This window comes from Phascolarctos cinereus, unplaced genomic scaffold, assembly GCF_003287225.1.
Source record: "Phascolarctos cinereus isolate Bilbo 61053 unplaced genomic scaffold, phaCin_HiC Scaffold_5;HRSCAF=322, whole genome shotgun sequence".
Classification (NCBI taxonomy): Eukaryota; Metazoa; Chordata; class Mammalia; order Diprotodontia; family Phascolarctidae; genus Phascolarctos; species Phascolarctos cinereus.
This window is the reverse complement of record NW_027555958.1, coordinates 267430855-267455906: the sequence shown is the minus strand read 5'-3', so window position 1 is coordinate 267455906 and position 25052 is coordinate 267430855. Positions and strand designations below refer to the sequence as shown.

General features: G+C 43.1%; 1 protein-coding gene across 20 annotated transcripts in view; it reads left to right on the top strand.

The window, feature by feature from the left end:
• Positions 1 to 25052, top strand: part of RBFOX3 (RNA binding fox-1 homolog 3) — a 1090709-nt gene that overhangs the window by 882484 nt on the left and 183173 nt on the right. For 2 of the 20 annotated variants that reach the window (XM_021000828.2, XM_021000830.2), the window contains exon 1: positions 17365 to 17975. The exons of 14 other annotated variants lie outside the window; for them this stretch is intronic. In XM_021000828.2, the coding sequence (XP_020856487.1) occupies positions 17871 to 17975 (105 nt within the window). In that variant the 5' untranslated portion in view covers positions 17365 to 17870. Of the gene's footprint in view, positions 1 to 17349; positions 17976 to 25052 lie in introns of those variants that run through there. 4 more of the 20 variants (XM_021000839.2, XM_021000827.2, XM_021000838.2 and 1 more) reach the window with 4 other exon arrangements.

Sequence of the window (25052 nt, the reverse complement as noted above, 5' to 3'; positions counted from 1 at the left end):
TCAGATAACTCCTGTCCAGCACAGGACCAAGTGCAGGGTGGATTCTTTCTGAATGTTGTAGTCAGACAGGGTGTGAACATTTTCTAGTTGCTTCTTGGCAAAGATCTATCTCTGCTGGTCCGGGGAGGGGGGTGCCTTTCTTGTCCTGAATTTTGGCCTTGACATTCTCAGTGGTGTTACTGGGCTCCACTTCAAGGGTGATGGTGTTGCCAGTCCAGGTCTTCACAGATATTTGCATTGTCAAGCTGTGGCGACAACAACACATGTAACAGAGAGGACAGAACAACAGTCAGCTCCTGTCCTCGGTGGATTTAAGGTTTGGTTAACTTCTGGAGATGCAGTGGGATAGAATGAGGGGAAGAAGGGACAGATTTTGAGTAGCATTACTCCCAAGCAACACTTACGTGTTCCGTTTCGAGCTACTCCCTTACCTTACTTCTCTGAGTATCTCTGAGCCCCTGTTTGAGAAAACTCTACAAAAACTCTGGAACTTGGATTAAAGATATCTGACAGATGAGGATGATACCTGCTCCTTAAGTTATCCATAGCCTGCCCTCTTAGTGATGATTGTCTTCTATTAGGATGGCACATTATGTACTTGGTTCAATGACTAAAAAAGCCACATGTACTGCCTTGGAAATGGCAAGGTTATGAATTCAGAAAGTTCCTCCTATATTTCATCAGGGCTGCTACTCATGATCTTAGGAATTCCTTAAGATGGGCAACACACAGAACCTGGCCAAATACACAGTGACCTAGGTTACATCAAGACTCTATTCAGGGAGGCTCTACTTCTGATTCACTTCTTTTAATTCTACTGAGCTGACAGATAAGAACAAATATTTTTATCTGACATTTATATAGAACTTTAAAGTTTGCAAAGTTTACGTTATCTTATTTGAACCCTACAACAACCTTGTGAAATATGTGCTACAGTTAACATCATCACTGTTTTACAAATGGACTCAGAGAGGTTAAGTGAGTCACCTAAGGTCACACAGCTAGTAAATATCAAATATGGGATTTGAGGTCTTCCTAACTCCAAATCCAGAATTTCATCGACAATAATACCCCTTATGATTCCCATAGATTGTTACTGCTGAAACCTAGATTGTACTTTTTTAAATATAAATTTATTTATTTTTAGTTTTCAAAATTTACTTCCATAAAATTTTGAATTCCAAATTTTCACCCCATCTCACCCCTCCCCCACCCCAAGATGGCATGCATTCTGAATATCCCTTCCCCTAGTCTGTCCTCTCTTTTATCTCTTCCCCCTTCTCTTATCCCCCTCCCCTTCTATTTTCCTGTAGGGCAGGATAGACTTCTGTACCCCATTTCCTGTATTTCTTATTTCCCAGTTGCATGTGAAAACATTTTTTTAAACATATGTTTTTAAAACTTTAGGTTTCAAATTTTCTCCCTTCCTCCCTCCCCACCCACCCTCATTGAAAAGGCAAGCAACTCAATATAGGTTATACATGTGCAGTTATGCAAAACACTTCCATAGTAGACATGTTGTGAAAAACTAACTCTATTTCCCTTAATCCTATCCTGCCCTCCCATTTATTCTATTCTTTCTTTTGACCCTGTCCCTCCTCAGAAGTATTTGCTTCTGATTACCCCTTTCCCAATCTGCCCTCCTCTCTATCATCCCCCTGCTCTCTTGTCCCCTTCTCCCCCTATTTTCCTGTAGGGTAAGACAGATTTCCATACCCAATTGAATGTGTATGTTATTCCCTCCTTAAGCCAAATCCTATGAGAATGGGATTCACTCATTCCCTTTCCCCTCCACTGTAAGAGCCTTTTCTTTACTGTTTTTTTTGTGAGATAATTTACCCCATTCTACCTCTCCCTTTCTTCTTCTCCGAGTGTAATCCTCTCTCATCCTTAATTTTATTCTCCAGATATGACCCCTTAATCTTCAACTCACCCTGTGCCCTCTATCTATCTATCTATATATACATACATACAATTTTCTTCCTTCAACTACCCTAATACCGACAAAGTTCTCATAAGTTACAAATATCATCTTTCCATGCAGGAATGTAAACATTTCAACCTCAATAAGTCTCTTATGATTTCTCTTTCCTGTTTACCTCTTCATGTTCCACTTGAGTCTTGTATTTGAAAGTCAAATTTTCTATTCAGCTCTGGTCTTTTCATCAAGAATGCTTGAAAGTCCTCTATTTCACTGAATGACCATTTTTTCCCTGAAGGATTATACTCAGTTTTGCTGGGTAAGTGATTCTTGGTTGTAATCCTATCTCCTTTGCCCTCTGGAATATTATATTCCATGCCCTTGCGTCCTTTTATGTAGAAGCTGCTAAATCTTGTGTTATCCTGATTGTGTTTCCACAGTACTTGAATTGTTTCTTTCTGGCTGCTTGTAATATTTTCTCCTTGACCTGGGAACTCTGGAATTTGGCTACAATATTCCTAGGAGTTTTCCTTTGGGGATCTCTTTCAGGAGGAGATCTGTGGATTCTTTCAATTTCTATTTTGCCCTCTGGTTCTAAAATATCAGGGCAGTTTTCCTTGATAATTTCTTGAAAGATGATGTCTAGGCTCTTTTTTTGATCATGGCTTTCAGATAGTCCAATAATTTTTAAATTCTCTCTCCTGGATCTATTTTCCAGGTCAGTTGTTTTTCCAATGAGATATTTCACATTGTTTTCTAATTTTTCATTCTTTTGGATTTGTTTTACAGTGTCTTGATTTCTCATAAAGTCACTAGCTTCCAATTGCTCTATTCTAATTTTTAAGGAAGTATTTTCTTCAGTAATCTTTTGGACTTCCTTTTCCATTTGGCCAATTTTTCTTTTTAGGGCATTCTCCTCATTGGCTTTTTGGACCTCTTTTGCCATTTGGGTTAGGCTATTTTTTAAGGTGTTATTTTCTTCAGTATTTTTTTGGGTCTCCTTTAGCAAGCTGTTGACTTGTTTTTCATGATTTTCTTGCATCACTTTCATTTCTTTTCCCAGTTTTTCCTCTACTTCTTACTTGCTTCTCAAAATCCCTTTTGAGCTCTTCCAAGCCCTGGGACTGGTTCATATTTTTCTTGCAGGCTTTGGGTGTAGCAGCTTTGACTTTATTGTCTTCTGGTTGCATATTTTGATCTTCTTTGTCACCAAAGTAAGATAATATAATCTGACTCTTTTTGTGCTGCTTGCTCAACATCCCGCTCAATTACTTGAGTTTTAAACTCTTTGTTAAGGTAAGAGTCAGCTTCCAATGTGGAGAGTGTACTGTCCCAAGCTTCAGGGGTTTGTATGGCTGTTTTCAGAAATACTTGTAGGGACCTGTAAATTTTCAGTTCTTCCAAGGTGGTATGATAAGGGGCGAGGTGTTTACTCCTTTCCTGGCCTGTACTCTGGTCTATTAGTGACCACAGGCATTCCTTTCTGTCCTGGAACTGTGAGGAGGGTTTCCTCTACATAGCCACTACAAGCTCCACCACTCCAGTGCTCCTCCTCACCCCAGAACTATGACCGAGATCCAAGCTCAGGCAAAGCAAGAGATTCCTGCCTCAGCACTGGCAGAGAGATCCCTGCAATCCATCTCTGATCAGCCACTGCATTCCGCCTCAGTCTGTGGGCTGGAAGCTCAGGAGGTAGCTGCCACCCTAGGGCCGCACTGCTCGGGAACTGGATCTGAGACCCCACACTCCTCTGTCAGCACCACAGAAACAGACTTTTCCCACTGACCTTCTTAGTTGTCTTTGGTATTCGTGGATTGAGGAGTCTGGAAACCATCACAGCTCCCTGTGATTCAGTTCTCTGAGGCCTGCTCCAGGTTTGCTGCAGCCTGCGTGCCCAAGCCATGCTGCGCTCTTCTGCCAGCACTGCGCGATATACCTTTCTGGTTAATCATCCGGGTTGTCTTGGGCTGGAAATTTGTTTCATTCTGTCTTTTTGTGATTTCTGCTGCTTTAGAATTTGTTTACAGCCATTTTTTATAGGCGTTTGGAGTGGTTTGGGGGAGAGCTCAAGCAAGTCACTGCTTTCACTCAGACATGTTGGCTCCGTGCGCGCGCCCCCCCCCCGGTTATTTCTTTGTCTTGGATATTACCTTCCTTTTCATCTTCCTTAATCCCAAGACACATTTGAGTTTAGCAAGGGAAGTTAACGATAAGGGGAAAAAAATAACATTTACAAACATAACAAAATAATCAGTAAATGAGAATACAAAATATTAACTGGCCAGTAGAATGGCTGGTGCTTATCTTCTTCATTTTAACCATTTGAAATTAGGCCCCAGCCCCAGAGGTTAAATCACTTATTTTAAATAGGAAAGATGACATTTGCATCCCTTTGTTTACAGAATTGGACTAGACCCCTTGTTCCCAAAGTGCCGTGCATGGGTGTTTGGCTGTGGCTCTCTTTCCTAAGGATGAACCATTAACTAAGGTTCTACTCCTTAAACATCCTTTTGTACCTTCTGGTTAATGATGATACCAACCTATTAGTTACGCTTATAAGGCAGGCATAACCGAAGGTTACACTATTGTTCATGTTCTGAAACCATATTTGTCGCCAAAGAAGATTGTTATGCTTTCTTCTACCATGGCTTATTCCATTCATTACTCCAATCTTTCCCCTTGTCTCCTAAGCCTAGAGCTCACCTTCTGGGCTCATAGAATCTAAAACTAGAAGAGACATTAGAGCTCATCAAAACCAAACCCCTTATTTTATAGATAAGGAAACTGAGGCAGATCCAAGATTTTAACTCAGGTCCCGTGGTCCAAATCCAGTGCTTTTTTCTACTACTACAGTTTGTTGATAAATTTCTGTCCTTTTTCCCCTTCCTATAGTGCCAGACAAAGTGATTTTTCTGGCTAAACTGGCTTCAACTAGGTGCTGAACCATCCACTATTTTCCTCCAGAGAAGAGTATGGGCCAGTGTAGAGTTGCACTGACCCTTTTCATGGAGTTTACTCTTAAAAACACAATTCCAATAAAGTAAGATTCTCTTCTCTGATTTCCAGTTACCCACACACAGAGAAGTGGCAGCCACTTCGTTAAAATTCTATAATAGCCATATAGAATTGCTATCAGTTTGCTATTAATTTTTAAACAATTAATCTTTCTCTTAGAAAGCGTAACATAAATTAAGAATCTATAGATGACTGTCAATTTAAGGTTGCGTGTATGTGTACACAGGTGTGTACATACATGAACGTACATATGTTTGGAAGGAGAATAAATCCAGTATATTAAGAGCGTGGTAGAAATCTTAATAAAATCATTCTTGCAGATGAAAATAAGAAGGTGAGTCTAGGGCTCCCTCAAACTCTAGTGCTAATGCTCTTCCCTAATTTGTGGTGAGCTAATGGAAGCAGTGAGAATGATTGGGGAAGATCTTGCTCATAAATGAGAATGACTTTCTGCATCGGGTTGTCCAGTTAAGAGGTGCCTTCCCACTTCATCACTCCCTCCTCCTGCTGGGTGGTAATTTACAAACCAGGCTTCCTAATGTAATCTTCCTGCATTGTGCTATTCCACAGTGTTGCCTGAATTGCAACACAGACCAGGTCTATAAAAGGCACTTCAGAGGAAATGGCAAACATGCAGGCATACCCTAGCAAATGAGCATCCAGGTGCCAAGCAGAGAAATTATTCTGCTTTTCAGGAGATGCTAATGAGGCAAATTGGTAGAGGACTAGGCTAAGCCAGAACCATAAGAGCCACAGGCACAAGAGGCCATTGAAGATGGTGAAAGGGAATCCAGGGAGCTGTTTGCCTCACTTGAGGAACCTGGAATCACCATCTCCTACTTCAGGAGGCAGAGAGAAAAAGGGAATACTACAATAAATAGGAGAAGAGCAGACATGAAGAGAGCCAGCTAGAGAAGAACACTGAGTACCTTAGAGAAAGCCAAGAGAAGATAGGAGCCATTAAGTCAATAAACATTTATCAAGCACCTACTGTGTGCCCATCACTGTGCTAAACACTAGGGATACAAAGAAAGGCAAAAGGCAATCCTTGCTTTCAAGGAGCTCACAGCATAATGGAGGAGACAACATGCTAGCAACGAGGTACAAACAAGATATGTACAGGAAAAAATGTATATAATCAACAGATGTAAGGTACTGAAATTAAGGGTGATTTGGAAAGGTTTTGTGTAGAAGGTAGAGTTTTGGCAGGGACTTGAAGGAAGCCAGGAGGACAGAGGTGAGGAGAAAGAGCATTCCAGGCATGCAGGACAGCTAGTGTAAATGCCCAGTCAGTAGAACCAAAGTCTTGTTTGAGGAACAGTAAGCAGGCTGATGTCATTGCGTCATTCAGTATGTTTAGGGGAGAGGAGATGGGAAGACTGGAAAAGCAAAGGCTTTATAATGAGCTTTGAATGTCAAACAGAGGATTTTGTATTTGATCCTGGGGTTGATAGGGAGTCACTAGAGTTTATTGAATGGGAAGGGAGGGGTGACATGTTCAGTCCTGTGCTTTATAGGAAGATCACTTTGGCAGCTAAGTGGAGATGGGGGGGGCACTTGAAGCAAGGAGACCAATCAGCAGGCTACTGCAATAATCCAGGTGTGAGGTGATGAGGGCCTGTAGTGGGGTGTCAAGAGGAGAGAAGGAGACTTATGCAATATGTGTTACAAAGATAAGATCTACAGGCCTTGGTGACAAATTGGATAAGGGGAAGAGGAGGGAGAACCAGGGATTGAGAATGACATTTAGGTTTCAAGGCTGGATGGTGGTACATTTGTGTGACAGGGAGAAAGGGAAGAAGGGTTGTGGGATCAAAAGTGACAGAGAAACTACTATATGACCAGTTTTGCCAGTCAGAAAAACAATTTACACTTTGATTTGGTTTAAGCCAAGTAAGACAAAGCCTGGGGTACCTTTAAGTTGACTAGAGCTGTCCCTGGTGCTGAAATGCAGAAGTACCAAGTCCTAAATTCTAGCTAGCCCTTTTAAATCCAGGCTGCCAAACAGGTTTTAGTAATGGGTACCTGAATCCAGTGGACCCTTCCAGCCTAGTTCCAATGTCTCCTTTGACTCCAAGAGATCAGGCAGCAGCAGCAGTGAGAAATTGGGCCACAGAATGATTTGAAGGTTCCCATGTTTGATCTATAGCAGAGCTGGCTCCTTGCAGCTCTGTTTCTCCTGAGTTTGGTGACCTGAGAGAATTAAAGCTGCCTTAAATACAGTCTCTGTCAGCTGTATATTAATCAACCAGGAATCAAAAGTCATAGCATCTCAGGGAAGTAAGCAAAGGAACAGACGGCTCCCCTTGTCCTAATGCTGCAGCCCTCAGCAGGAAGAGAAGCAGGGAAAAGCTAAGAACAGCACAGGGGCCCTAGTTTGCTGCCAGATTTCTCCAAACCTCCTTGCCAGTCTATTCTCAGAAACCTCATGCCTTGGAAAGGGAGAGTCATTTTCAGTGCCACACACCACTGGACCTTGATGCCAGTTCAGAGTAAGGTAGATGCTATTTTTTTCTTAAATGCACTCACCAACTAGCTGCTTTCTTAAAAGACATGGAAAATCAAATCTGTTGTATCCATTTAACCTGTACACAGCAACTTGCAAAGCTATCTTAGTGTATTTAGAGTTGTGGAGTAGAATTATCTAGGGTTTAGGAGGTTAACTGGAAACATCCCAAGTGGCCTTACCTAGGCCATCCTTGTTCAAACTATTCCCAGAGGGTTTTAAACTTTTTGTGTCCTGGACCTCATTAGCAGCCTAGTGAAGCCTATGGACACCTCAGAATGTTTTTAAAAACATAAAATAAAATCGTGAGATTTAAAAAGGAAACCAGTTATGTTGATTTCTATTCATGCAGGGGTGTTTTTTTTAGTTCAGACACCAGGTCAAGAATCTTCCCCTTGTAGAAATCTATCCTGCCCTACCGGAAAATAGAAGGGGAAGGGGATAAGAGAAGGAGGGGGGAGATATAAAGGAGAGCAGATTAAGGGGAAGGGGTATTCAGAATGCACACCATCTTGGGGTGGGGGGGAGGGACGAGAGAGGGAGAAATTTTGAAACTCAAAATCTTGTGGAAGTGAATGTTGAAAACCAAAAATGAATAAGTTAATGAGAAAAAAATAAAATAAAAAAAAGAAGCTTCCACTCTCCTGACATACACCCTAAACATTTCCCTTGTGGATCAGCTTCCTCAACCAAATAAAAAATCCTTCATTTCAACATTGAACATACCCCACATAATTAAGTTTTAATGTTTAATATCTGTACCTTGTGTCACTGGCAGGCAGGTTTGATGCACACCATTAAGGGAAGGTACAGTCCCAGGAGCATCCCCATCCTTCAGTAAAGGGTTAACTGGAGAAACACTTCCCCCTAGGATTCCTCCCTGTCCACTTTCCCCATCTGTTGTCTACAGCATTAGCTCAAGCTGCCCAACCTTGATGCTCCTGACTCTCCAGGGTGGTGTACTTTGCCTGGGCAACATTGTCATTCTAGGACTTTGGGTCAGGATCCTAATGAGCTTTTAATGAGCTGTTGTTCTGGCTTCAGGGGACACAAAGGGATAGGGAAGAACACAATGCCAGTCCCATTGTGCTCTGTATTTTGGAGAACTCAGGTTCTTTGTTAACTAGCTGTGTGCTAGGACTGGAACTGCAGAAAGTTTCCTTAGCTAGAGATTCTTTTAACTCTTGAGATTTGGCCTTCATTACCTCCTCTGTACCCAGGACCTCCCTTACCCATTGCTATTTTCCCACTGTTGTGCAAATATAACCCTCTATATCCTCTCTTCCCTTTTGTGCTTATGCCAGGACAAAGGAAAGGGCATATCAGTTTGCTGCCCTATTACTACATTCACCATCCCTGTGACTTGCCAGACCAAAACACCCTTCCTGGGCTTCTACCCACCCCCTATGTTGTGTGTTTTCTTTCTAATATAAGTTCCTTCTGAAACTGTCTTTCTTTTGGAGTTATATACCCAGCACTTAGATGTTTTTTTTTCTTTCCTTCCTTCAATCAAAGAACACTAGTTTCTAAGTTGCTAAGAAAAGTTTTGTAGGGATATAATAGAAAAAGATGTAGAACCAAAGAGATTACAATGCTGGTTTTAAAGAGAAGATGCAGGAAAAATAAAGGGTAGGTGCTGGGCAAAGCCTTGGTCCATCTTTTTTTAGCTATATCTTGACAGGGTGACTATTGAGTCTCCTCTTCTGTTTGTGCAAGAAACCATGATATGAATCCCAGCCCAAGAGCCTGAAGAGTTGTAAAATTCATCCATCTCTGAAACAAATCTATATGCTCAATTCCCTCTTCCAGTCCATAACAATGGAAAGCACCCCAGATTATCATCTAATCTGCCCCTCAGCCATTCCCTTCAGGATCTTTGAGGCTAGCTCAGTGTTAAGTGTTTCAAATACTGGGGCTTCTGCTAACGTCCTCAGAGACACTATTTTGTATTCTGAGGCAGGATAAGAGGAGGGAGACATCTTTCGACCTCCCATGGTCTTCTGAGTACAAGAAGCCAATAACATCCAACTTATCTCCCTTCCTCAAGGTCTCCCTTGGAACTGTCCCCAGACTTTCTCCCTTTAAATCAAATTAAGATGGGCAAGATTGGTGTTGGGCAGCAGGAATAATTTCTTGATTTCCAAGGTGATAAAACACTGGAGTGGATTCCAAGAGGAATCAGTCTTCCTTGGAGATGTTCAGGAAAAGAATATACAACTCTGTCACAAATGGCTGAGACTTGCTTGAAGGCAGAGGGCTGGAAATCTGATCCTGAAGCCTAGTCTTTTCAAACCAACTTGTAGCTCTGTGACACTATAAGAGAGAGTGTGATAGTGTGAAAGAATGCTGATATTAGAAATAGAGAGCCTAAACTTCAAGCCTGCATCTGATACTCTGAGTGATGTTAGGTAAGTCACTTCAATCCTCTGAGCCTGTTTACTTATTTGTAAATTGAAAGTAGTCAGACTAGATCCCTTTGAAGGTCCTTTCCAACTCCAAATTCCGTGCTTCTAATTCTTTCTAATTTCTCCTTGCTTTCATCACTTTCATCACCTCCTATTCTCCCCCCACCTCACTGGAGCAAATATAGGAGTCTGTACCAATCCCAGGAGTACTAAAGGCCAAATATGAGCAATTATTTTTAAACCACACACTCCCATCCAATTGTAGATTCACTGCTCAAAAATTAAAGCCTCAGACAGCTACATGGAGTCAATTGGTTATGAGTAAATAGGCCAAACTTCCCCATGCCCAGCACTTCGGTCAGGGACATTAGTCCTGACAGGAAGGGATCACTGCAATGCCACCCCACCTGGGCATGAACAAAGACTGTTAGCTATACCTACTTTGGAGAATCCACTATCTAGGCTTATTTCATTTGTGATCCAGCCAGGGATTGAATATAGCTTTACAACTGAATAAATAAATATGTGGACCCTCAATACTTCCCTGAGTCCTTTCCTTTTGAAATTTATCACCCAGGACTCTTCCATTCATCACCAAATGGTGGGCTTGATGTGGGGGTAAGAAAAAGAAAGAAAAAATAAAATAAAAACTCCTCTTCCTGAAGAAAGACTGTCAGCCTTCCCTGTGCATAGGAAGATGGGATCCTAAAAGACAAAGAGCAATGAGATTGTGCACAATCCCATCACAGTCCCTATTTCTGTCTGTGGTGGAACCCTATGGATTTTTCCTAACCTCTTGTCTAATGAGAGAGAGAGAGAGAGAAATCATGATCAGTAGGCAAACTGAAAAGTAGCTGGATTAGTAAATACTTGGTGTATTGTAAATGAATAGTGAAACTGACAAAGTTAGTTTGGGGTTAATGATAATTAAGGACAATCATTAGTTAGTGAGAGACAAGCAGTGATGAAAGTTGGCATAAGGTAGGAGGCAGGAATACCTTGAGAAAAGAGCACTAGGTGTCGGGAAACCCAGGTTATCCTGTCTCTACTGCTAACTTACTATATGATCTTGAGCAAGTCTCTGTGCCTCAGTTTTTTATACATAAGAGGGGATCATATTACTAAAAGTCATGTTTGAGGGGCAGCTAGATGGACCAGTGTATAGAGCCCTGATCTCAGGGGGACCTGAGTTCAAATCTGGACTCAGACACTTATTGGCTGTGTGACCCTGGGCAACTTACTTAACCCTTATTGCCTCAAAAAAAAAGTAATATTTGAGATAATATTTGTAAAAGAGCTTAGCACAGTACTTGGCACATAGTAAATGCTTAATAAAAATGCTTGTAGCCCTTCCGATCCTCATAGCTATTGCATTGTGAGAAACTAATGAGGTGATATATGTGGAAAAACCCTTTAAAAAGGTTAAAAAAACTATAAAGTGCAAAGTCTCATTCGTAGTACTAATAGTAGTAGCAATAGTAGTAGCCGTAGCAGCAGCAGCAGCACCAGCTGTTTCCAATTCTGACACAACTGTAACTAGCCAGTTTTGTACCTTGGGCAAACCACATGAAGCACCCTCAAATCAGTTATTTTTCTTTTTAAAAACAAGAACCCTGTAGACACAAACCTAAGACATGGTGGGAGATTAAAGGAGATGTAGGGTCCAGCTATCTGGTAACTTCGTATTTTATTTTTTCTTTCTAATTAGATATTAAATTCATTATTTCTACTCAAGGACTACAAGTGCTTTCAACAAGTGCCCAAGTTTTTCCACCCTCATTTCAGTCCTAATATAATTGTTTCACTACATTCAGCTATTAACATAGAAAATGCAGGCATCTGGCATGGAATTAAATTTTTAAAATATAACTGGGGTAGGGGGGACCTGCCCTAGCCTTAGTTTCTCCTGTTCTGTCATCCTGTGTGAGTATGGGGATAAGCATCTTGAATTGAAAGACACAACTGATTGTTTCCCCCATATCTGGCAAGCCAGATGCTCTCTGTGCCTGGAGCCAATCTTTCTGGTTGCAGTAGGAAGCCACTGAGAAATTTCAATTTCTGAGGTATGACGTTCCAGAAATGGCCTGCTTCAGATGTGTCTTTTACTTTGTATCAAATTCTCTTCCCTTCTTCAGACAAAGAGAAGGGAGAAATCCTGAGGGTTCCTTTAAAATAAATAACAGTGAGGAACAGTATTTTTTTAAGTCTATCTAGATCCAGAACCCCTCCTCTCCAAGAATTCAGCTGGCCTCCAATCCCACAGGGGTGAGGCATTTGCAAAAGAAAGATGTGCTTATAACTGCAACCCTATGCAACTTCTGGCTTTGCTTGTATATCTCATATGTGCCCTTTGCTTTCAGTCTCCTTATATTTATTATGTTTAATTTTGCTGGGACGTGGTTGTAAGTGAGATGGATGGACCTGAATCTGTGAGGCTGGCAAACAGTTCTTAATTAAACAGATAAATAAACTTATTTTTCACTTTTGCTGCAGTCTCCACTGGGGCTTGAAGACTTGCTCTAATGGGTGGACAGGGCTCCCTCCATGCTAACTGATGGGTGCCAGCCACCCACAAACTGGGTTGGTCTTTGTACTTTTTCATGCTTCTGCCAAGAAGTCTCTCGGTCCATGCCGGTGGGATTCCAGGATTGAAAGCAACCTTACTCTCCCCCTTAATCGTACTTTTAGTAGCCAAAAGTGCCATTTAGTTGTTAAACCCTCTACTGGAGCTCTCCAATTTGACCTTATCTGAAGAAGTGACCACTTACCTGCATCTGGTCTTTGTTCCTTTTTCTCTCTATCACATTTGGTCTTTTTTTTTAAATTATTATTACCTATTCCTATGCTGTGCTTGGAAGACCCAAGAGAGGGAAATATCTTCCTCTGAAACCTGATCCTGTAGCTTTTCAAGACTGGAAGGAAAGTTCTCATGTCCAACCTAATTACCCTTCAGTGACTATAATATATCCTTTTTAACAGGATGTAGGACTTGTGTCCCAGGTATAGACTTTGCCCCAACAAATACCCAACTTTAGGAAATGGGGAAGCAGCTGGTTAGAAATCACTAGTTATGTGGGTTCTCCTGGTTAATGAACACAGAAGACTTTCTGTTGTTCCATGTTGTCATCCCCACTCTCTCTTCCATCTTGTCTTCCATGTTAGTCCAAGGATCTTCTCTCTCCCTCCTTGTCTGCCTCCACAGAGGCACATGTGCACATACTGTGGATTCTTCTTTTGGGGCTGTACCCCTTGTACTTGCCCTTCATACCTTACCCCTTCAGTGACCCTGTATACAGTTGACCCTTTAACCCCCATATTCTCGTTGGAATCCTGGCCAGCTGTCTGCCAAATAAATACCCTAGGGTGACTACCATTGAAAGCATGAAGCTGGATATATTTATAGAATATAGTGAGGCTTAGTTCAGTTGAGCAGTCTGAAACTGGTGAGATCATCCTTTGTCCTGGGTTGGCTTTAGATAGGTGAGATGATTTCTTAGCAGGTGTTCTGAATGAGATGCTTCAAAGTAGAAGTGGAGATATAAAGTGGAAGGGGAGTAAGAGAAAACCAGGCTGAGCCCTGCAGGGATAACAAAGACATTATTTTAGAGTTGGATCATTCTTGTATCCCTCCATAATAGTCAGCTGTGCTGAGAGTATGGCCAGTATGGCCATGATCATTCGCTAAGTTCATGAAGATGGGGAATAGTCCTAAAACTGGAAATTTAAAGATAATTACATTAAGTTAGCCTGAGACCTGTTTTTCAATTAATGGACTAAAGAACCAAGCATGGGAACTAACTATTAAGAAGCATGCCAAGAATGCAGTCTTACCACACGCTCAAGAATATTTGGGCGTGGCCTAGCCAGGAAGCTACTCTATTCTTGAACCTCATTGTGCAGGGTCTTGACTGAGCCATCAGATTTGAAGAGAATTTTTATTCCATACTGTTCTCTGGCCTTCCAAGTGTCTGGGTTGGGCTGGAAGGAATAGTTTGGGTATCCAGAAGGTAAACTGACAGACTCAACCTGCTCCCACAACCTTCCCTTACATCACTGGTAGAAATTTTCATAAACCCATTTTACAGAGACTTTGAGTTGCCCCAGTGCTCTGAGATATACAAAATCTTTTATCACACTTATATGGCTAACCAAGTTATATGGCATTCTGGCTCCCCAGTGAGTGCCCTTGTGGCTAGCCTCTTTCCAAGTAAATGGATCCATGAAAGGCAGTAAGTAAGTAGACATCTTTTCTTGGGGAAGGGGATCCACCTAGCAGGACCCTGACCAGGGAAAGTAGAACAGGAGATGAGACATTAGGAAAGATCATGACGATCTCAACAGCTGTGGAACCATCATAATCTTTTGAGGTACCTCCCTTGCCAGATATTTATAGTGGTGCCCAAGAGCAGAGAAATAATTACAACTCAGTTCCTACCTCTATAACAAGTCCCCTCTCAGATTCAGAGTGAATGGGATATTTTTTCCTTAGCTTTTTTTTTGAAGTAGCAAATATTAATACCAGATGGACAGCTTTTACCAACTAACAGCTTCTCTTCTCCCCAGTAGCAGATACCAGACATATTGACTTCCCCCACTCGTGACTCCAGTGTCACCCACTCTGGCTCATGAAGGCACCCTCTGGGGAGGAAAGAGGTTTCTCAACCTCTTTGGAGGCACCAGTAAAAACTTATTAAGGATTCCCAAGAGTATTTCCATAGTGGGATTTGGAGAACCTTATCCCACTATTGCATTTGCCTCCTCGGACCACCCTTCAATCTCCCCTACTCCTACCACCAGCTGTCGGAAGAGAAAGATAATCCTTTTGCCTTCAATGTTTGTTTTTTTGGGGGTTTTTTGGTGGGGACAGCAATAGTGTCCTGATTCGAATTTCTGTGTCAGAATGAAGTATCTTGGAGTCTCTTCTAGGAATCACTTTCCCATTCCCCAATCCCACCTTTGCTTCCAATAGAATGTTAAGGTCTTAGAGAACTGACTCTTCTGTCATATCTAGATTTTTATCTCCAGATCACGTAGCAAGAAGAACATTGGATTTGGAGTCAGAAGATCTTCCAACCTTGGATGTGGAACCTTGATCAAGTTGCTTTTCTTTGGACCTCAGTTTTCTCTGCTGTAAAATCAAGAGGTTGGATGAGATGATCTCTGCTCCCTTTCAGCTCTAAATGTTATAATTATGACATTAACTCAATGCTTTTGCTCATACTAAAGGTTTAGTAAATGTAAATGGAATTGAATTGATAGAGTTAGAAACAGCCAGGGCTTACAGCACCCTGCACCTTACGACCTGTTTCCTATTCTTACCTATCTGATGTTGCCTTTCCTTCAGACAGCAATATACACAGAGGTCTGTGCTACTTAGCATCTTGGGAACTTCCCTAGGCTTCATTTGTTTTGAGTAATTTATGGAACCCCAGAGGAGACACAGCCTGTATCTTGCAGAAACTCTAATGACAGATGCTGTACTTAACTTTTCCTGAATGTCATTTTATGTTTTTGCTACTTTCTTTATAAAGCCTTCTTCAGTTATCTTGATTGAAAGTATTCTTTTCTTCCTCAAACTTTCCTAGAGCATTCTATCTGGATCTCTCTTTTGCCTCCATCACAGTCTGCCTCACATTATATGTTATCTGTGCACATGTTGTATCCCACGTCACTCTCAAACCCAGATGACTTGTCCAAGGTCACACAGCCAGCATGTTTCAGAGGCTGGACTTGAATGAAGGTCCTCCTGGCTTTGAGGCTACTACAGATTTCTTTTATTAATTGAATTGATACCTGTGAGCTGTTACAATAAGGTAGGTGTTTACACAACATTCCATGATTATTACGAAAGTCTTCTTGATAGACATGGGATTTAAAGAATAAGAGTATTAGATTTTCTCTAAAGTCTTTTTCAGTTATAAGATTTTATTGATTTTTTGTTAAAGGAGAAGAGGGAGACCACTTGGCCACTGTAGGGCAAGAACAAAAACCATGAGGGCAATAACGGAGCTGTGGGTAGGCAGTATGGAATTCAGAAAAGCCTTCTGGTGCCACAGGCCAGAAAATACAATGACAAGAGACTCATATGAGATATCTTCCAACTCATAATTGTACTATCATCCAAACAGTCATTTCAGTGTTGGGTGTTTCTGGAAACAATGAGACATATGAGGCCCCTTTTGTAAGGTCAAACTTTGTAAAAGTATACAAACTATGTATGTCCCTGGTCCTAATAAAATAAAAGTCATCATCAGGAAAAAAAACACTATACCAAGAGATGGAACAGCCAGATTTTAGTCTGCATTCCATCATTTACTGCCTACATAAGAGCAAAAGATCATCTAGTTCCACCCTCTGATTTTACAGTAAACTGAGACCCAAAAACATTACTGTTGAGCTTGGATTTTGAATGGGGGGGGTGGTTCCTGGGAAGCACTTAGATTACCAGCTAAATGAGGATTAAGATACACTGCTGTACGGAAGGGGACCATCAAAAATTGGTATCTAAATTGTTTAGACCCTGACTTGCTCAATATAGGCATGAATTTACACTTGGTTTTAGAAAGTCATCCTCTCTAGTCATAGTTTGTCTGCCTTCCAACATGGGATTAAGAGGATAGTCACCTTTAAACTGCCAAGTTCAAGGAAGGTCAGCTGTTCTCCCTTTGTGTTGTTATAAGTCTATGTCTTTGAGTGGGCAGGTGGGAATGGAGAAACAGGTACCCAGCTGGTGTGGCATGTGCCTGGTTTTGTGCTTTGCTGCTTGATATGAAACTGCACAGGTAAATATACGTTACTTTACATATGTTGGTACAAGACAGGAAGTGCAGGCGTAGATGTTCGTGTGTTTGCCAGGTGCTACTCCACGAGATGTGTGTACTAGAGTGGCTGTTTGTGTGCACACCTTTCTGATGTGTTCAGGTGAAGGTGAACTGGAATGCTGCCAAATTTACATGCTTGTCCAGACTGAGTGCATCTAAGGAGTTGAGGCAAGGTGGTTATTAGGTAGTATGCTCACACGTATGCATGGCCTACCCTGTACTCTCCCAGAGATTAGAACTCAAGATAAAGGGAGGCCAGGGAAGCTCAGCCAGGTTTGGTTGGATTTCCCAGCCCTGAATAGCCTAGAGAAAGCTCCTTATTGTGAGGAAGCCTTTGCGTAGGTGCCCTCATTACATCACTGAAACTCCCTGTCACTGAGCTGGTTTCCCTTAAGATAGTTGCTTTCTGAGCACCCAGGGAGAATCACCTTCCTACTGCAAAGCCAGTATAGTGCCTTCCCGTGATGTGAATGCTCTCCCCCAGCGCCAGAACCAAGAGAAATTTTTAAATATCAAAATTTTTTAAATCCAGAAGCAGCTGGGGTTCCTCCGGGAAAATCGGAGGGAGAGCAGGGAGGAGACTGGGAAGGGAGGGTGTGAGAACTGGCTGCAAAAGAACTCCGGCAGGCAAAGGGTTAAGTGTGGGATCAGCTGTTGTGCTGTCATTCTGGATTCTCTTCCTTTTATACGGGGCTCTGTTTGATGTTGGAGTACGCCAGGGACTCCCCCTCCCACCGCTTGCCTTACACAGACACGCGCGCCGCGCACACACTCTCGCACTCTTTGCCTACCGGCCTCTGATGGCTCCAAAGTGATATTCATTTTCTCTTTTGCTCTCTCCGTGTGTGTCTCTCCGTGTGTGTCTGTCTCTCCCCGTCTGTGTCTCTCCTTGTCTGTGTCTATATCTCCCCTCCTTCGCCCTCTCCCTCTCGTCTTCCCTCTCCATCTCCCTCTCGCTCTCCATCATTCCCCGCCCTGGCTGGGGGAGAACCGGGCAGAGGAGCGCTGCTTTGATGCCTCCCCCTTAAACAGCGCCAGGAGGGGGAGGGGAGGGCCCGGAGAGGAGGAAGAGGAGGAGGAGAGAGAAAGAGAGGGAGCCAGGGAAACACTCTAGCTCGCTCGCACACCCAGAGGGACAGAGCAGAGGGTGCGAGAGGAGCCCCGAACTGCCTCCTCGGAGCCGGGCGCCCATCTGCTGCCCCATGCTGTGCTCCATGGCGAACTCGGGCTGCCTCCTGCTGTCCAACTCCGGCAGCATGCTCCCGCATTCAGTGCCCTGCCCTCCTGCCTTCCTCTACCTCCAACAGGTAAGCTAGCCAGCCCCGCTCCTGGCCCCCGGACTCGCACGTGCTTTGGGGGGGGTGGGGGTAACTGAGATCTGAGCAGCCTGCCCAGACCGCTGGACTTAACCTTTTATTCGCCGGCAGCTTGGTTCCTTCTTCCCCTTTCCTTGGTGCGGGTTGAGGATGGTGTCTCCCCCAGCCGCCCCCCCCACTCCTTCCCAGCTCCACTCAGCTCTCTCTCCTCCGCACTTGGAGAACCGAGAGCCGGGCCGGGTCGGGCCAGGCCAAGCCGGGCCAGAGTGGGCGCTGCGGCGACGTCCTGGTTTGCCGAGCCCCTTCCTCGCCTTCCAGTCGGGTCGAGGTCATCTCCTGGGCACAGTGGTCGAAGAGGAGGAGGGTCGGGTTGGGGGAGGGGACTGAGTTTGGCGTCTTACTTCATTGTAACTTTTAAGACTATGCTGGATCCGGGCCGCAGAAAGGGGGGTGGGGGAAGGGGGGAGAGGTAAGGCAGGGGGGATGGGACAGTGTTGGGAACTTCTTTCCGAGCTGCCAAGAGACTGGGGTCGGGGGAGTCTCTGACCCTCCCTGGGCACCTCTGCCTGCTTGTCTACGAGTCCCGGGGAGTGTGGGGGTGGAGAGGAGGGAAAGAGAGGCGTATGTGGGGGAGCCCCAAGCTTTGCTGCAGCGGAGATCGCGGCGCCGGTGGAGGCTTGGAGGGGGCGGATCTCGGAGAGCAGATCGCAGAAAGCACCGTGCTGGCACTGGCTCTGTAACCCTGGTAGTAGGGGTGTGAGAGAAGACCCCGCAGGGATCAGGAGCCCAGCCTGGGGTGTGAGTTGAGGGGCAGGGAATGGCGCGGGGGCGAGAGTCTTTGCAAACTGCGGTGTCTGGAGGGAGCTCAGGCTAGGGAGATGCGGATCTGTCCTCTAAAATTATTTGGTAACTTGGGGAGGAGGGAAGGAGTCTCCCCGAAGACCATGAGTGGGTCGGAAGGTTTCTGGAGCCCCCTTTACCCCCCCACACCCCTTTCCTGCCCACTCTGGGCCGCTCTACGAGGCAGTTCAGGCTGTTCCCTCCCTTCTTCCAGCATAGAGGCAATTGTGTGACCCTGGGATCCAATTTTGGACCCAACTCCGGCAGTGGGGATCGGGGGTATGTGTAAGTTATCTTTCCTCGAGTGGCTTTCCCCACATCCCCGGCACAGAGTTGCTGCGGATATTCCAGCCGTCCAAAGGCCGCTCCCTTTCCCTACCTACCCCGCCACCCTGGCCCTGAAGGTTTCCACTACCCCAACCCTGTCCTCCTTTGGCCTTTTACTTGTCATCCCTGTCCGCCACAATGGATGGTTGCTGGATGGGCCTGCAGAGGGGCTTTGGAGGAAACCCTGAGTAGGGAATCTAGGTAAGGGCAGTGATTTAAAAGGTTTAGAGGGAGAAAGAAGGGGCCAGGCCACCATACCTTCCTGTCAACCCAGATTGCTACCCTTGCGCATTCACCTTCCCAGAGACAAGAATATCCTGTAGCTGGATCAGGGACCCCAGTTAACTACTGAGACAAAAAGGGGTAAAAAGTGCATCCTAGATTGGAACTGAAGGCTTGGCACTGCCCTTCTGATGGTCTGGATTGAAAATCCTGTTTCAGTCCCTCTTGGGTCTGTTGATTATGTCTTCCTCACAGATGTGATGGGAAAAAGCAAAGAAAAGGGTGTGTGTCATTTCTCTTTCTTGAAGTGAAGTGGTTGGTACTTGCTATTCTCATCCTCTTACTTGCATGTGCCTTTTCTTTACCAACACAACTACAGAAGAGGAAACCACGATATGTCATGCAGGGAGGGGCAGTGGGGCAAGGTAAACATAGAGCTCATCCTTGCTATGGCCAGGAGATGACTGTGCCCCTAGACTACCTCCAAACACACACACACACACACACACACACACACACACATCCAGGTGTGATACAGATTTGAATTTGACAAATGATATGCACCAAGAGAAATTAATGAGAGACCGGCTATGAGGACCTTCCTTTTAGTGGAAATGGGATGAAAGAGAAGGTACATGAGTCAGTCTCTATTTAAATCCACTATTCCTGATTCTGGCATTGGGGATCAGGGTATGTATAAGTTATCTTTCCTTGAGTGGCTTTCCACACACTAGCACAGAGTTGCTGTGGATAGATCAGAAAGATAAACATCACCTGTTACTTCTGTCCAACACTGGGCATCTCACTGTGTATACTGAAGGTGCCTACCCATCTTTCACCACAGCTTCTGAGATCATTACAAGAAATCTCCCCCAACCCCCTTCCTGCAGTGAACAAAAGTGGGAAGAATTCTAGGACAAGTTTTTCTGTAGCCCTTAGAACATAAATGAAGATATTCTGTGGACTCATAATTTCCCATAGTGGGTCCTATGATAAGGAAGCCAACCTTTTCAATCCTTGATTTCTTTTTCAAATCCTGGACATGATATCTGGTTCACTGTTTTCTGAAGGGTCATGAGGAATGGGGAAAAGCACACTGATCTACTGGTTCACCATCCAGATCAACGAGTGCAAATCAAAACAGAAGTTCTGCTCCATCCATGCTTTCTTCTTCCTTCTGCAGCTACCTGCAGAAGGAACCACCCCATGCCATGGGTCAGGGGGTCAAAAGTGACTCTTTTATGCTACTGAAGTATACATGTATTTATGAGAAAAATGCTTTCTTCAGTATTCAGGGTTTTCCAAGTTGTTCCCCATTTTCATTAATTGGTACAGAGAGGTATTGTGATGTAGTGGATAGAAAGTTGTTTTCAAACTGGCTGTGTGACCCTGGTTAAATCACTCTCAGTGCCTAAACAACTCTCTAAGATTATTATATTGTGGAGAAGGCACCAATTCAACACTGGTAGAAGGAGTGCCCTCAATTAAGGGAGCCACAGGTCCATTCCCTATTCTATTAATCAGTACAATGTAATTATTACTTTTTTGTTGTTGCTGTTTGTTTTTATGATGCCTTTTATTTTTACAGTCATTTTCTGTATAATCCGTTCCACAAACTCCCTACCATGAGCTTTCCCTTGAAACAAAGAAAAACAGTTAAATGAAACCAGCTGATACAGAAAGGCACCATGGTGCAATGGAAAGATTGCTGAATTTGGAACCAGCAATCCCACCTTTGATACTACCAAGTCGTTTCACCTTTGTGAGTCCCAACTTTATCATCTATAAAATGGGAAGATTGGACTTCCAAGCTCCAAATCCCTGATCTATGACACAACCGTGTTTGATAGCATAAATAACATTCCATGCCATAGTTCCCCATCTTTGAATAGATGGAGGAGGAAGGTGCAATTCCTCACCTCTTTTTCGAATCTTAGTGTATTGGCAAACCCCACAGCTGTTCTTCCTAAAACACAATCTCCTTCTGCCTATCTTTAGGCTGTGTCAAAGTGCTAAGCTTGTAGTCATTCTTTGTAGAAAGCACCTAAAAATTAAGAGGAGGCAATCATTTCTCACCTAGCCATTCCTCCTTAAAATGAGAGCTTTCTTTACTGTAAGATCTATGGTGTAGGTGGTTGGATGGAGGCTCTTTACATAAACTTGTGCATGAGTGAGAATGTTTGTTTCTTATGTAGGCTGTATATTAAATCTAAACAGCACAATTGAGCAGAGTGAAAGATGTGAATTCAAGCAAGACAGAAACATAGTTTGTGGTGCATTAAAATGCAGCAGCAGAATAGGCAAAGGTTTTTAGACTAGGTATTTTTTTCAACCTGGGGGTGAAAAGCCTCAACCAACAGGACTCTGTTTTCTCCATTACATTAAAAACTCATTAACCTTTTCCTGTTCTGAGAAGGAGCATATGCTGCTCTTCTCTGGACCCCAAACCTGCTGGGAACTGGACTAGGTCCTCTCAGATAGAAAAGTGTTCCATAATTAATTGAACATCTTTTTTGTGTCTGTCCACCCCTTCCCTGCCCCTCTCCTGATGTTGGTGCTGATATTTTTCCTCATACTAACATTGCATGGGACAGCCACAAATGAAGCTGTCTGCAAAACTTTGATTAACCAAATGCCAGAGAAAATACAGCTGCAATGTGGGCTCTGTCATTTGTGAATAGCTCATCAAAGGCAGCTGCGTGTATCTTGTACCTCACTCACGTCAGCTCCCTGACAGTATCTGTCTTTGCTTTACCATGGCCCAACTGCCAGAATCCCCCATTTCAGGATAGTTTTTGCTCTCTGCAAACCAGTCAGGTACTTAGGGCAGCCACCATGCTTAGCCCAAGATCATTATTCTCCTATGTGAAGCTGCCTCCCCCATTCTGAAGTTCTTCAGTGGGAAAGGTAGGAGACTTTAGAATATGGGCCCTAAAGGTTCTACACTCTTCTTTCATCACAATGCATCATAAAAGAATGGGCTTTTCTTCCTGAAAACTACTAACATTTGCAAAGAGTTATTTTATGTGATTCAGAGTACAGGTTGCCTTTGAAGGCAAATTATAGAGAATTGCAGGAAAACTAATGAAAAGGAATTTTTGTCACTGTAATTAATTTATTAAGCCATAACATTATATCAAGAGAATTTTATAGGCACCTCAGTTACCTAGGAGGGGGAATCTTTAAAGGTGAAAATGAAGTATCGTAAGTATTGTGCCTGTACGCACGTACAAAAATTAGTAATTGTGTGGGAAAATAATAGATTTGTAGAATAATTCACAACTGAAAGACACAGTTACATTGTTGGAAATTTGAGCAACTTGGGCCTTCCTGAGAAGGCCTTTTCCCTTCCCTCTCTGAGACTCACTGGAGCCAGACTGTCCTTGGGCATCAGAGCTATAACTAGACATTTTTGTGCCAGGGCAAGAAGTATAAATTGTGTCCTCAGTTGATTAGGGTGGGGGAAGGTTGTCATCATGACAGATGGGAAGACTACCAGGTATAAGCTTTGGTAGTGTGAGAAGGAGCTTAGCCCACCATCTAATAGCTCTCTATTTTAACTATCCTTGATAACCACATACTTAACTATATCATTTCTATTTAACTTTAATTGGCCTCTTCATTAGCATACTGGGGAAAAGCCCCATTATGGCTCTGCTTAGGGTCCAGGCCATGACACTAACACATATTTAGGTGAAGCCACCCTACAATTAAGCATTTTTACCAAATGTATCATGACCTAAATCTATACAGCATTCTGGTGCTTAATGAATAGTATCATAGTCATGAGTTCTGTTGTGTTTTTTTAAAATTGTATCTGTGTAGTAAAAGGTTAATTTAAATATCATGTAGTGCTTAAAAATAAAACGAGACAGTATCATCTTTAATTACCAGCATTTTCAGTAAACCTAACAGATTCTTTAGATCTGTTATCGGCAGTTGCTTCTTGGAGGTTTTTAGTAACAGTAAATTTTCCTGAGGGAATGGAGCAAGGAGTCTTAGAAAAAGGGACTGGGATTTCCAAGCACTATTTTGAGAATTCATTAGGAAATTCTATTCTCATTAATCACTGTTCTCCTTTTGTTCCAAGGCATCATAGCTGCTAATCACAGGAATTTATAAAAGGAGTAATTACTGTAGCAAACTCAGCACTGTTCATTAAACTCTCCGTGTACTTTGGGGCATTTACACTTGTTCCCCCAAATTGATGCCTACCACACCTAGACCTCATAAAGGAACCCCACGACTACTTTTTGTAGCATGCTTTCTATGTGACAGCTCACCCTACACTCCCCCTACCCTGGACCCACTCCTACCCCTAAAACTAACATTTTATCATTCCCAAGGGTGGAAAGCAACTGATATCGAAATGGCAACTTTATGCCATTTTCAGAAACACATCATTTTTCAAGGGCTGGCTTGTGTTGGAGCAAGTAGGTAGATTAAAGAAGGGTATTTGGCTGGGATTTCTCAGGTTAGAGAAGCCAAGTTGGCCATTGGGCAGTCTTGTTGACATAGCCATCTTATAACAATACTTTTATGCAAGCATATCACTTCTCACACCGAATTCTTCTCTATAAATACAGTATTTTAGAAGATAAACAGTTAACTTTATTCCTACCTCAGCTGCATTCTGGACCATCACCAAAAGAAAACAAAATTAGATTGAGAGTTTTTATGTATTTAATTCTTCCAATCCAATCAACATCCATTGATCACCTACTGTGTACAAGGCACTGTACTCTATCCTGAAGAGACAAAGACAAAACAAAATAGTTCCTGTCCTCAAGGAGCTTTCATTCCACATGAACTTTTTTCATACAACATGTACTCAGATAATATAATAATAGCTGGTGCTTTATGTAATTCTTTAAAGTTCGCAGCGTACTTTACAAATATTGTCTCATTTTATCCTCATAGCACCTTGGGGGGTAGGTATTACTATTATCCACATTTTACAGAGGGGAAAACTCAGGCAGAGAAACACTTACTTTCAGGCAGAGATTAATGACGTGCCTTGGGTCACACGGTTAGTACAGATTTGAACTCACTTCTTTTTGCACTTGATCCACCATACCACCTAGATAGATAATGATTTGAAGCGAGAGGGACACTAACAAATGGAGGTGGGGAGAATCAGAAAAGACTTCTTATAGCCTTCATGAGCTGAGTCTAGAAAACACAAAGATGAAGAAGGAAGATATAAAGCATGCCTTTATTCCTCATATCTACTGGTGACTTCCCTCCCCATCCCCCACCCCACCCTGCCCAAGATACTTCCTTCTCTTGCTATGTTTCAGAAGTTCCTATGGTGGAAAGTGAACATGGTCTTCTTGGAATGCTGCTCTTTATGTGTTGGGGGAACAACTCTTCTGTTTTTCAGTGAGTCGAGGTTTATCTGAGCAGTGCCTTTGACCAGGCCATGTACAACACAGTGTATATTTAGCAGGGTTTGAATAGTACTTAGCATAAAGAGACTCAACCTGCATAAGCCATAGGAGTTTCTATATGAGAGAGAGGAGAGAAAATCACCTACTAGACCCAAGTAGGAGAGGCAGAGAGAAATGTTGGAATCATTCACATTCAAACTCAGTATAAGCAGCTTGGGTCAGTAGGAGCACTGGATTTGGGAGTCGGGGCACCTGGGTTTAAAACTTGGCTTATCTGCTTACTGACTGT